General features: G+C 42.7%; 1 protein-coding gene across 1 annotated transcript; it reads right to left on the minus strand.

The window, feature by feature from the left end:
• Positions 1–9,405: 9,405 nt before the first annotated feature.
• Positions 9,406–13,146, minus strand: LOC134572605 (peptidoglycan recognition protein 1-like). Its single transcript, XM_063431671.1, has 4 exons — positions 13,006–13,146; positions 12,438–12,642; positions 11,649–11,767; positions 9,406–9,877 (listed from the first exon to the last, which is right to left on the minus strand). The coding sequence occupies exons 1-4, from the start codon at positions 13,052–13,054 to the stop codon at positions 9,699–9,701; spliced, it is 552 nt and encodes a 183-aa protein (XP_063287741.1). The 5' UTR covers positions 13,055–13,146; the 3' UTR covers positions 9,406–9,698.
• Positions 13,147–14,216: the final 1,070 nt, after the last annotated feature.

Raw genomic sequence — 14,216 nt, forward strand, 5'->3', positions numbered from 1 at the left:
GACCGACCTGTCACTCAATTGACTGGAAGCCAGTCAGGACTCGTCGGAGGCGGGTCTACTCACTGATCCAGGGTATTTAACGCTGTTTCTCCCATTCACTCATTGCCCTGTCGTGGTTCTAGTCAGCCTAGTCACACAGTGCTCTTGTATTCTCTTGTCTTTTGGTTCTGACCCGGCTTTGTTATTACTTACCTGTCTTTCTGTTATCCTTGACCCGGCTTGTCTCTCGCTTACCTGTCTTCTCGTTCCCTCGACCTCGGCTTGTCCCTGACCATTCTATACGTAGTATTACATTAAGTCCGGCCATTCTAAGGTCCGGTATACGTATCTGCTACTCTTTGTATCCTGCGTGTTGGATCCCTGACCCGATCCTGACATTACGACAGGGCCATGAATCCTGCAGGTACAAATTGTCAGCTTGGTTCTCCTGATCCTAGGTTTGACGCCATGGAGCATAGGATGGATCAGATGGCACTAGCACTACAGGCGTTACTATCACGTCCTATTAATCCACCTGAGGAGATGCGTAATACGTCTGTTCCTCCTGTGGGTTCAGGGCTAGAGGTAGCTACTGTAGGTGCTTCTTCCCGAGTTACCCCACCTGTACGTTATGCTGGTTCTCCTGAGAGGTGTCGTGGCTTTTTGAACCAGATCAGTATCCATTTCGAGCTACAGCCCCGTTCCTACCCTACTGATAGGGCAAAAGTGGGATTTATTATCACCTTACTCATTGAGAAGGCTCTGAGATGGGCTAATCCATTGTGGGAGAATGATAATCCATTAGTCTATAACTATAATGCCTTTGTAGCTGCTTTTAAAAGAACTTTTGACCCCCCTGGCAGGAAGGTCAATGCAGCTAGATTACTGTTGCGCCTTAGACAAGACAACCGAACACTTGTGGATTACGCACTAGAGTTCAGGTCTTTGGCGGCAGAGGTGAAGTGGAATGAACAGGCCTACATAGACGTATTTTTAAATGGATTATCCGATGTAATACTTGACGAGGTAGCGACAAGAGAGCTTCCCGAGAACTTGGAGGACTTAATTTCCTTTATCTCTCGCATTGACGAACGTCTAAGGGAGAGGCAGAACACATTCGAGATAGAACCGGTAGATCTTCCTTTAGACTAGCGCCATCATTTCAAAGTCCTGAAACCAAAACTCCACAGTTTCCAGAACCTATGCAGTTAGGCCTTACTCGCCTGTCAGAGGAGGAGAGACAGTACAGGAGAAGGGAGGGACTGTGTATGTATTGTGGAGTCAGAGGTCACTTACGTTTGAACTGTTCCAGTCTTCCGGGAAACGCTCGCACCTAAGTTTCTCTAGAGGACAGACCTTGGGTGTTTCGATTTTGTCCTCTACTCATAACTACAAAGAACATAGACTCCTATTACCTGTCTCTTTAACTTGGGAGAGGGGAACCTTAGAGACTATGGCATTGATAGACTCCGGAGCTGCTGAGAGCTTTATCGATCAAGTTTTTCTCACCAAACACGCTATCCCATCCCAGTTAAGGAAGACACCCTTGGCTGTTGAAGCCATTGATGGTAGACCTTTAGTTGAGCCTGTGATTTTCCGGGAAACCACACCTCTTAACTTAACTACTGGTATTCTACACAAGGAGGAGATATCTCTACTACTCATTTAATCTCCTTCTGTTCCCATAGTCCTGGGATACTCCTGGCTTAAGAGACATAACCCCGTTATAGATTGGAAATCAGGGGAAATAGTTTCGTGGGGTCAGGATTGTCAAGAGAGTTGTTTAAAGAAAGTGTCACCTCTCTGTAGTGTTAACACACTTAATAACTCTACCGACTCTACTAAAATACAGATACCGTCCTTGTATCTAGATTTAAAAGCGGTATTTGACAAAGGAAAGGCTGATACCTTACCACCACATAGGCCTTTTGATTGCAAAATTAATTTACTTTCTGGTACTATGCCTCCCAGGGGTCATGTATACCCTTTGTCTACGAATGAGAACTTAGTCTTAGAGGAGTATATTCGTGAAAACCTAGACAAAGGGTTCATTAGGAGATCCTCCTCTCCTGCTGGGGCTGGATTTTTTTTTGTTAAAAAGAAGGATGGTTCTTTAAGACCCTGCATTGACTACCGAGGCCTGAACAAGATAACCATTAGAAATGCCTATCCGATTCCCTTGATCACCGAGCTTTTTGATCGATTAAAGGGTTCTAAGATTTTCACTAAGTTAGACCTTAGAGGTGCTTATAACTTGGTGAGAATTCACCACGGACACGAGTGGAAGACTGCGTTCAATACTCGATATGGGCACTATGAGTATACTGTAATGCCTTTTGGTCTCTGTAATGCCCCGGCGGTATTTCAGGATCTAATTAATGAAGTTCTTAGGGAGTTTCAACATGACTGTGTTATTGCTCGTTTGAGAAAGCCCCGAGAGGCGGGGCGAAACGCGTCACGTGACCACGGCATTGACGCACACGGAAGTGACTGGGAAACATCCACCGGCGAGAGGCACCTCGAAACAGAAGTAAACAGGAGTTAAGACTTACGTTTTATCATCTATCCCTGTTACAGATCGATTTGGTGTGGTGAGCTTGCGGTTGGACTGACCCATTCTTATGTTTTACTGCTTGGAATTCATTTTAAACCAATAAATTTTTGCGTCTAAAACAGTGGTTACAAAGAGCTTTTCTGTGGATCCCACGTACCCAAGGGGCTGATCCTCCCTGGGCCTGATAGCCGTGAGTGGGGCTTATACCACTCCACAATTGTGAGTTGTTTGCCTATAGGGATTTTAATATATATGTGTTTCATGTGTATATTTTTACTTTAATGCACTAGGAGTACCTCCTATTGTCCCCCCTCCCTGTTTTTGTCTCCCTGATTACAGTACCCAGCTACCAACATTGACAGGCTATAAGGCTATAAGTATATTTGTGTCAGTGTGTTGGGTGCACATACTTGTCTTTGGGTCTCTGTGAAAACCACTATTTTATATTTGGAGAGTCACTGGAATATTTTAGAGGTGTCTCTATACATATTTTTCAGCGCACTAGCACTTTTCTCTTTTCTGTATTACGTGGTACCATTTTACCAGGGTACATTGCTGGTGCTGCTTATTGTATTTTATTATTATATAATATTCTTTTGTCTATCAGTTTGAATCTTGCGCCAATTTATCTTATTTGTATACTGTATGACTGTGTTATTGTATACCTCGATGATATACTTATACATTCCAGGGATATTGAGACTCACCACGGACAGGTCAGAAGGGTTTTACACAAACTCCTTCAGCATGGCTTGTACTGCAAATTAGAGAAATGCAGCTTTGACCAATCCCAAACTACCTTTCTTGGTTACGTGATTTCTGGAGAGGGGTTTGAAATGGATCCGGAGAAGCTCCAATCCATATTAGATTGGCCTTTACCTAAGGGTCTCAAGGCTATTCAGAGATTTATTGGTTTCTCTAATTACTACAGACGTTTCATTAAGGGATACTCCTCTATCATTGCTCCCATCACTAATATGACCAGACAAGGGGCTGATACTAAGAATTGGTCTACTGAAGCACTTCTGGCTTTTAAGACACTCAAGGAGCTGTTTGCTTCCGCACCAATTTTAGTTCACCCTGATACTACACTGCCTTTTCTACTCGAAGTTGACGCTTCTGAGACAGGTATAGGTGCCGTTCTGTCCCAAAGGTTGGGTGTGGATAAACCATTACATCCATGTGGGTACTTTTCCAAAAAATTATCAGGTACTGAGAGCAGATATGACATTGGTGACAGGGAACTCCTAGCGGTTATCATGGCCTTAAAGGAGTGGAGACATTTATTGGAGGGGACTTTGCATCCTGTTACTATTTTGACAGATCATAAAAACTTATCCTATATTGGGGAGGCTAAACGATTATCATCGAGACAGGCTCGTTGGTCTATATTCCTCACTCACTTCAACTACATACTCACATATAGGCCTGGTTCTAAGAATTCTAAAGCTGATGCCTTGTCTCGCCAATATGAACCTTCTGCCATATCTGAGCCGGTTTTGTCCTCTATAGTACCCAAGTGTAACATTATCGCTAACACTACTCTCAAAATCCACTCTCCGCTGCTTGATCAGATCAGGAGCTTGCAGCATCTGGCACCTAGACTGACTCCTGCGTCTAGACATTTCGTTCCTTCTGAACTCCAACTGGAGCTCTTACAGTGCCTTCACGAGAGTAAGGTGGCTGGCCATCCGGGCGTCCGCAAGACATATTCCTTGATCTCTAAGGATTTCTGGTGGCCTTCGTTACGGAGGGATATTAAGGATTTTATCGGAGCCTGTGAGGTCTGTACTAAGACTAAACTACCGCATTCGCTTCCTTGTGGCCTTCTACAGCCTCTGGAAGTTCCAGAGAAACCTTGGTCCTGTGTGGCGATGGACTTTATTGTGGATTTGCCTGTTTCGAAAAGGCACTGTTATCCTCACGGTGGTTGATAGGTTTACCAAGATGGCACATTTCGTACCTTTACCTAAACTTCCGACTTCTCCTGAATTGGCGGAGATATTTGCTAAAGAAATTTTTCGCCTGCATGGGATACCTTCTGAAATCACTTCTGATAGAGGCTCCCAATTTGTTTCACGTTTCTGGAGATCATTCTGTTCTCAATTAGGCATCAAATTGAATTTTTCTTCCGCCTATCATCCTCAGTCTAACGGAGCTGCCGAACGTACCAACCAAAAGATTGAGCAATATTTACGTTGTTTTGTTTCCGAACACCAGGACGATTGGGTCGGTTTGATTCCTTGGGCGGAGTTTGCGCACAACAATCTCGTTTGTGACTCTACTCATTCAAGCCCCTTCTTCATGAACTATGGCTTTCATCCATCTATTCTTCCCTCGGTTTCGCCTTCCCAAGGAGTACCGTCGGTTGATGTCCATGTTGCCAATTTGAGGAAGTTGTGGGATCAGACTCGACATATTCTTCTACACAATTCTATGCTGGTTAAGAAACACGCTGATAAACGTAGAAGGGCGGCTCCGAATTTTGTTCCAGGCGATAGAGTTTGGTTAAGTACTAGGAATATTCGGCTTAAAGTTCCTTCCATGAAATTCGCCCCCCGTTATATTGGTCCCTACAGGATCTTGACTCGAATTAACCCAGTGGCGTATCGTCTAGCTCTCCCAGCTGCTTTACGCATCCCGAACTCCTTTCACGTTTCATTGCTGAAACCTCTAGTCTGTAACAGATTCTCCTCCACGATCGCCCCTCCTCGCTCTGTTCAGGTGGAGGGTCAGGAGGAGTATGAGGTTAACTCCATTATTGATTCTCGTATCTCCCGGGGGAGAGTACAATATTTGGTTGACTGGAAGGGTTATGGTCCTGAGGAGAGGAGTTGGGTACCACAAGAGGATGTTCATGCTCCTCGCCTTCGCAGGGCGTTTCACTCCCGCTTTCCATCTCGCCCTGGTTCCTTCCGCCCGGTGGGCGTATCTGAGAGGGGGGGGTACTGTCAGGGTACCTGAGGTCTCTACTTCCGAAAGAGGTAGAGACTTAGTAGTTTGTCCTTCCGGCAGGGCTGCTTCTCCCATCCCTCGCGGCTCTCCTAGTCACTCACACGCCGGCCGCGAGCTATCCGTCCCCTTTTATAACGTCACGCACAGTGCTCGACGTCATAACGTCAGTCCGGACCGACCTGTCACTCAATTGACTGGAAGCCAGTCAGGACTCGTCGGAGGCGGGTCTACTCACTGATCCAGGGTATTTAACGCTGTTTCTCCCATTCACTCATTGCCCTGTCGTGGTTCTAGTCAGCCTAGTCACACAGTGCTCTTGTATTCTCTTGTCTTTTGGTTCTGACCCGGCTTTGTTATTACTTACCTGTCTTTCTGTTATCCTTGACCCGGCTTGTCTCTCGCTTACCTGTCTTCTCGTTCCCTCGACCTCGGCTTGTCCCTGACCATTCTATACGTAGTATTACGTTAAGTCCGGCCATTCTAAGGTCCGGTATACGTATCTGCTACTCTTTGTATCCTGCGTGTTGGATCCCTGACCCAATCCTGACAAATGTAGAGTATAGTGTATGCCATTTAGGAGTAGGAGAACCTAAGTGCTTCAATCCAGAGTATCAACCCCGTACAATTTGGTTGACCCTCAGGAATGGAGATCCTCAGGGGACCCTAATAAATAAAACAGTGTTAGAATCCGTACATTCTTCGGGTGTTCTGCTATTTGATGCATGTAAAGCGATATCAAGTGGTAGAAAGCTTTGCAGAGAGATATGTAGATAAGCAATCCCAAACTCTCTACTCACGGACAGTTTGGGTCCCCTTTTTTCAGACTATGCTATACTGTCCCCACTACCCCATCTATCCAACTTCTATATGTATTTAAGGTATTAAGTTATTTTCCTCTCTTCCCTGTGGATTACTCAATAGTAATATATCTCTATATCTTAGCATTAATATGCCTTTATTGTCATTCGGATACTGAGATTTATCCACTCTAAGAGGGGGACGTTCTCTAAGGGCTCTAAGCATCTCTTGGACATAGTTATATTGTATCCTCTCTACAGTTTGTTCAAATAAAGTTACAGTGTATCACTGTCTATGCCAGGATACATAATTATCTAGTGTCTCTATGCTTTCCCTATAAATACCTTTCTTCACCTCTTTTTGGACATCCCTAAAGGTGTATATTTGTACAACTAGTGTTCTCTCCAAATACCAGGTTGATTGGGAGTTTCCCCTTATCCTTGTTTAAAGGGGAACTATCCAATCTACATATCTCTCTGCAAATCTTACGTAATTATAAGGGTTCAAGCCCACACTTCAGGTGGAACTGGTACCACCGCCCTGACCCTACACCCCGGTCCCCAAGTCAACAGTTGGTTGATTAGGGACGACGGGATCCAATACATAGCATTCCTATTTAAGTGGTAGAAAGCCGTGGAATGTATGTGGGGATCTTAGATGGGAGAGAACGTATGGGTCTAATGATAAATATATTTGTCCCAGTAGTAAAAATAAGTATGTGAGTCCAAAATGCCCAAATAGAGAATATAATTTTTGCCCATATTGGTCTTGTGTGGGGTGGGCAACTTGGGGACAGACAGCAGACAAGGATATGATTGTTACTAAGTTGCCTACCAATCCATACTGTAAGTCTATGGAATGTAATCCAGTCCATATTCTTATGAATAATCCTGACCAATTCTTAGATGAATATGGTAACTTATTTGGGTTTCAAATATATGGGACGGGATTAGACCCTGGGACAATATTGTTTATAGGGATAGAGACCGATACTGTAACCTCCCAAACTCATCAGGTATTCCATTCCTTTTATGAAGAGATGAGTGTAGATAATAAGATTCCCCATAACGCTAAAAACCTGTTCATAGATTTAGCTGAGAGTATTGCTGGTAGTCTTAATGTAACCAACTGCTATGTGTGTGGAGGTACTAACATGGGAGACCAATGGCCTTGGGAAGCAAAGGAGGTAATGTCCGGTTCTGAGGCAGTTGACCAACTAATATCTACACAAGCCGATTATCAGATGAGTGTTAGAGGTAAATCTGAGTGGAGATTGAAAACCTCCATCATAGGTTATGTTTGCATAGCAAGGAAAGGAATGATGTTTAATACTTCTGTAGGAGAATTAACTTGTCTAGGGCAAAAAGCTTATGATGATGATACAAAGAATACAACTTGGTGGTCGGCTTCAAATGTCTCAGAACCATCTAACCCGTTTGCAAGATATGCCAATTTAAAGGACGTATGGTTTGACTTATCTATCACATCTAGTTGGAAAGCCCCAGCAAATTTGTACTGGATCTGTGGTAAGAAGGCCTATTCGGAGTTGCCACAGGACTGGGAAGGGGCATGTGTGTTGGGTATGCTCAAACCATCCTTCTTCTTGTTACCTATTGAATGAGGTGAGACTTTGGGAGTTAAAGTGTATGATGTGAATCATAGGAAGAAAAGAGGACCCATAGAGATAGGCGCCTGGGAAGATGATGAATGGCCTCCCCAGCGTATTATAGACTATTATGGGCCAGCCACTTGGGCAGAGGATGGTACTTTCGGGTATAGGACCCCAATATATATGCTCAACCGCATTATAAGGTTACAGGCGGTGGTTGAGATAATTACTAATGAGACCTCACAAGCGCTCAATCTTCTAGCGAAGCATAATACCAGGATGAGGACAGCAGTGTACCAAAATAGATTAGCCTTGGATTACTTATTGGCAGTAGAGGGAGGTGTATGTGGGAAGTTTAACCTGAGCAATTGCTGTCTTCAAATAGATGACAAAGGGCAAGCAATAGCTGAGCTTACTAGCCATATGGTTAAACCAGCGCATGTGCCTACTCAGGTATGGAAAGGGTATAATCCAAGTAGTTGGTTTGGTAACTGGTATGAGCAGTTTGGAGGGCTTAAGGCACTGGTAGGCGGAGTCATACTGATTTTAATGTTGTGTCTACTCCTGCCATGTCTTATTCCTTTAGTAGTTAGGTCTGTGCAGAGCCTGATAGAAAATATAGCAGAGAGGAAGGCTGCAGCACAGATAATGGCCATATATAAATATGAGGCTCTAAATCAGGGAGAACCAATGCAGGAAGAGGAGTGTTGAGGGATTCACATCATAGAAAAGTCTGGTCTCATTCATGGTAACCTGAGGTGTATGCAAACCAAGGTTAAGTGATGCCTCAAGTAATTGTGAAATATCAGAGGCATCAAAGGGGGGAATGTGGTGGAATCTCGGTAAAAATAAATTTAGTAGGCCGAGATTACCACGTGGCATGTGTACGTGCATATACTGACGTATCGGTCGGTTGGTTGCACGTGGCAAAGATACGATCAGTAGTGTACGGAGCATGTGCAAGAATACAGGATATAGTATTCCCCTCCTCCATTGTGCTGGACAAGCCATGCAGTCAAGCAGGAAGTTAATTCTTATTTGTTTTGATTGGTTATGAGAATGTGCGGGTGGAGCTTAATATGGGAGGAGTTATGTGCCTATATAAGGAGCCTGCACTATTGTCCGAGGCTCAGAACTTGCTGTATTTTGGTGACATTAGTCCCTCTGAGTCCCGATCGGTGAACCGAATAAAGAATCTCTTCCTTCCTGAAGAAACCTGTGTCCATCTCTCTGTGCTTGGCTTCCGTCAGTTTCTCCGGTATCAATAATATACCTATATATACACACACACATACAAAAAAGACAAGAAGCACTGTCTAAAATAACAAACAAGTCATATAAAATGATATATATTTTATTACAGAAATATTTCCTTGTAAAAGCAGGTTTCTATAGTAAACTAAAAGCACAATGTGGATTAAAGTAGATTAACATTTTTTAGCATTTGCTGTGTCAGAAGAAAAAGCTGAACATTTTATTGCACGGCAAGAATCTCCTTAATTGATGATAGTGTATTCTTAGTGTATTCTTTATCATCATGTCACCATTTTTTGAGAGATGTCATTAAAACTAAAGCATACATGTGTGTGAGCATCTCACAGTAAGGATCTGTCTTGTGTTATTGCTTTGAAGGGCTCTGCACATGCACAGAGCTGTTTAGCAAAAAATAGCATACCTACAGCATGTCAACAAGTATAAAATGATGGCAAGTATGAAGGAAATTGCATATGCAACTTTAAAAATTCCACTGATTATGACATGTATAAAGCAAAAAAATTTAATTCATTGCACAATGCTTGAGTTTTAAGCCTTAAAATTGCTCCATTTTTTAATGATTGCGTATAATTTGGCTCCAGGGCATTCTGTGCTCCCTACATTGCGATGTCCCTTCACAGTATAACTGGAACTGATATAACCTCCCGAGACCCCGCACCTTATCAGACTTTGAGCAGCATTTAGGGCGCTAGCACTGGGAGCACGGTCTGGAGGGAAGAAATGTAAAAAATAAATTTAAAAAAAGTAAAAAAAATTATGGATATAAAAAGATAGATTAAGGGGGCGGAGCCTAGCTATCAAGCAGAGCAGACATGTGTGTCCTGAGCTCCTGCAAATTGGGCTGAATTTAGGACTTTAACCCCAGTAAACCAGTGATTTAAACACACCAACGAGAACCACAAACTAAGGGGGGTCCAGCAAAGCGACCTGAAGCCTAAGCAAAGTCTAATACACGCTGGGGACCGGCGATCCAACACTGCGGCCTGCTGTGACAGAGCGGAGGAGAGGCAGACGATCTCCCTGTTCACAAGCAACACAAGCCTCTGGAAACACTCCTAACCTCCCCCCCCCCCCTTAGACCGGCGGGGGTTATCCCGGTCCCCACTGGACCATCACGACGAGCCACCACGGCACTTACCTTTTAGTCCAAACCAGGGCCTAGAAGCAATCTACAGGCCTAACTGCCAACTCAGTCGGAGAACAGCAACCTGCATCAAAATGGCAGCAGCGTCTCATCCTCGAGACGATACAAGCGAGCAATCAGGACTGTCCCCTAGTTTTCCAGTAGAGCGACTCATACAGCGAATTGATGAGCGCTTTCGGCACTTCTGGAGAGCTCTGGGGCACCGGGTAGCTCAGCTGCAGCCTCAACCACACGTGAAGGCGCGGAGAGCTGTGAACCGGGGAGCGCAGGAGACCCCCTCGGGCCTAGTTGCTCCGGCCACTGGCCTACCTGGGCTGAGGGCCACCAAGGGCTTGACCCTAAGACATCGCCCACATCGACGGAGGGTCCACCGCCATAGACATCGACACACCATTGGAACCCACCGCTGCTCCCCACCCGGGAGAGACCCGGCCCATCCGGGCTACTGGGTCCGTGGCAAGAAGATGTCGGCCTCCTCACCAGCCCGGGGCGGGAGGCTGCGGTTACCTTGCTCCCAACGGGCCGCCAACTCTGCACACTGCCTCACTGCAGCTATCACTGACTCGGACAAGGACTGGAGGTGGAGACAAGCAACACCTAGCCCAGCAACCCCTCCGGTTTACACCTACTTGTTCCCTATGACCGGGGTGGGGTGAATGCCCCAACCAAAGTTCAGGACTGATATACCGCTGCCAGTCATGACCACCAACCGCTGCCACAAACTCACAAGCCTCCTGACTCACTCCTTTGATCGTCAGACAACACGTTACAGCCAGTGGATGACAGTGGTGCTCACTACTGTAATGCCAGCATAAGTGACTCTGTGCTTATTCAGCTGGTCAAATTATATCAACATGGACTGTTTTCCCTAAGGTTACATGCATGCATAGTTTAATGTTCTTATATGATTGGTTACTCATGCTGTCACTAACCTAACCCACGCTCTGACTAAACTTGACTATAACATAATCGTATATTCTTAAGCTGAAGCTACAATGTTAAATCTGCTTATATTATATAAAAAATATATATATTTAAAAAAAATAGATTAAGACATAAAATAGCTATGAATAGACTAATAAAAATGGTTGTTTAGCTGAAATCAAAATAAATAAAATTTCTGTGTTAGAAAAATGCATACCATGTTTTTAAAACATACAACAAGGTCGAATCAGAATAGAATAACGACATAACATGATAAACGGAGACTTTATAATAATTTATCCAAAAGGTTTTAATTTTTTAACCAGGGCCTGTATGACAGAGAAACGCATTTACTCAATATTAATATTTTATCTTGTTTTTTCTAATCGTACCCCACTCTACCAACTCACTAGTGAATGTTCCAATAAAGCTGATTCTGATGGAAATTGAGTTGTACGGTGGAGCATGAACTCCAACGTTTCCCCAGCCATGTCCTTCATATACTTGCCCATCTTCCCCAACTAGGAAGCTAAATTTAGAAGTATAAAAAATAAATATATAAGTATATATCATCATTTATATAAATTATTACATTTCAAAAAAGTCGATTTCTTTGCTAATCTTTCTGCTGATTGTAAAACCCTTTCTAGAGATCGAATCTCTTCTTTTAGGTCTTCTCCCTCTTTGCAATAAAAATAAAAATAGTCTCCCATTTCTTTCCCCATCTCCTCACCCAGGAAGACAAGCTGAGACAATTACTGGCTCTTTAATTTAGACATCAGAGGTAACAAATATATCTTAGCAGTATGTTGCATCAAATGATAAACGCACTGGATTAAGAAATCATACTCTGAAGCCTTCAGTTAATTTGGCTGGTTTTGCATTAGAGATCTGTTCTATTGAGTACATTCTAGCAAATAGCACTGCTTATCGGGGTGGGGTGGGGGAACCGTAATGTGTATAGGCACTGTCACTCATAGGGACACATTTAAATTAAAGGAAAGGCAAATTCTGTGGGGAGGGGGAGCTTGCCTCCTCTTGCCTAAGGCTGCAGATTCCCATGCCAATAGTCCTCTTTTGTCTACTATATCTTATATCATATCCCCATTGACCTCCAATCACAGGACATTGTAGTTGCAAAGTTTTCCCGTTGCCCAATGAAGTTTTTTTTGGAAGACCTCTCTTTTTAAGCAGCTTACTTGTATCCAATGTCACACCAGCCTTGATTGTCCATGTGATGTTTCTGGGCAATCCTGGCTTGAGCAGAACATGTAGACTGTGAGGAACAAAATTCCCCCACATTGTGGTGGATGATCACAAATTTGACTGGTCTGGGTAAACGATTGCTGCTGCATTTGGCAGCCTTCCCTCCCCATGCTGACTTGGATAATATGGTGGGACATCCTGGTAAAAATGGAGAGAAAGAATTCAGTGCCAGAACCATACAGAAGTTATTTAGTACATGGGTGGAACTGCAGGTTTATACCCCGCACTGAAATGTAATTTGTTTTCTCTGTGTGTTCCTCCACCCTTTTTGTGCCTCTACGCTTAACCCCACTTTCCTCCTTGTGTGTCTTAAAACACCAATTACCCCTTGCTTTTTGCTCCTCCCTCCCTGCCTGTGACCCGGGGAGGAGTACTATGTTTCTCATATTGTATAGTGTGTTTTTAACCTGTGTCCTGTTTGCCTGGTTAACACCCCATTCACTGTGTTTTGTTTAACTCCCTGTCCTATCTACTAAACTGTGATGTATTTAAAGCACTTACCATGCGTTATGGCACAGAAAGCCAACAGAAGGATAACGAGGAGTTTCATGGTTTAGTTTTCAGATAACACATCAGATACCTGGAATCAAAATTAATTCAAAGCTCAAAAATGCTTTGTTAGGAGTGTTTGTACTTCATATGTGCTGTCAAATATGTACACAGCTTACTCCCATAAACCCATTTAAGACCAAAAAAGGACATCAGGAAGAAGTTAAAGGAGATGTAGTCCATTATAAAACTTTAGATTTTAGTAGAGGGTACAGGGCAGTGTGTGAATACTCTGCAGATTTTACAATGGACTCAGGCTGCATTTCCCATAAGACAACCAGTGTAGGGGGTTTGCAGTCTACATTCCACGCCGGCAGTCGCGGTTGGGGGGACTCCCAGGGAGCCCCCCGCGGCACCTCCGTCCTCTTCAGCCCCCCCCCCCCCCGGGCCATGTGAGAGTGATAGCTGGCTGCATGGCCGGGATAGCTGGCTGCAGCAATGCCAACAGGGAGACTAACTGTAATGACAGTTAGTCCCCCTGCTGGCTGGAAATAAAATTAAATACAGTTAAAATAAGTGTAAAAAAAAATATATACTTAGATATAATATATATATATGATCTAAGTATATATATATACACACATATACACACACATATACACACATACACTGTTTAGGTGTATTTTAATATTAATATATATATAATTATATATATATATATATATATATATATATATATATTAATATCAAATTACACGTAGACTGATACTGATTAAATATATATAGAATTATTGTTATATATATATTTATATATAATATAAAAAAAATATGTAAATACGTAAAAAAAAAAAAAAAAAAAAATAATTAGAAATAAAATAGTAAAAAATATATAGATGTGTTTTATTTCGTTCTAACTGTATTGTGATATTAATATATATATATTTATATCAAAATACACGTAGGACGAAATAATATATATATCTATATACATAAATATATACGTATATATCACTATAAATATACCTATATATAAATAAAAATATTTTTTAAAAATGATATATATATACGTATATATACACATATGTATATATATATATATATACATATATTAATTCTACACATATATTTATGTAATAATTTTACATAATTAGGTATCCTAATTAATTACAATTAGCGGGACCTGCCTGACAACCCATGCCGAAAGTAAAGGGAATTTAATTTGC

This window comes from Pelobates fuscus, chromosome 9 (assembly GCF_036172605.1).
Source record: "Pelobates fuscus isolate aPelFus1 chromosome 9, aPelFus1.pri, whole genome shotgun sequence".
Classification (NCBI taxonomy): domain Eukaryota; kingdom Metazoa; phylum Chordata; class Amphibia; order Anura; family Pelobatidae; genus Pelobates; species Pelobates fuscus.

Coding starts and splice junctions, on each gene's coding strand:
- LOC134572605 (XM_063431671.1), bottom strand. CDS start 13,054: ATGAAACTCCTCGTTATCCTTCTGTTGGCTTTCTGTGCCATAACGCAT. Junction 12,643..13,005: donor TTTCTGTGCCATAACGCATG/GTAAGTGCTTTA, acceptor CATTTTTACCAG/GATGTCCCACCATATTATCC. Junction 9,878..11,648: donor CTTTATTGGAACATTCACTA/GTGAGTTGGTAG, acceptor TCTTCCCTCCAG/ACCGTGCTCCCAGTGCTAGC.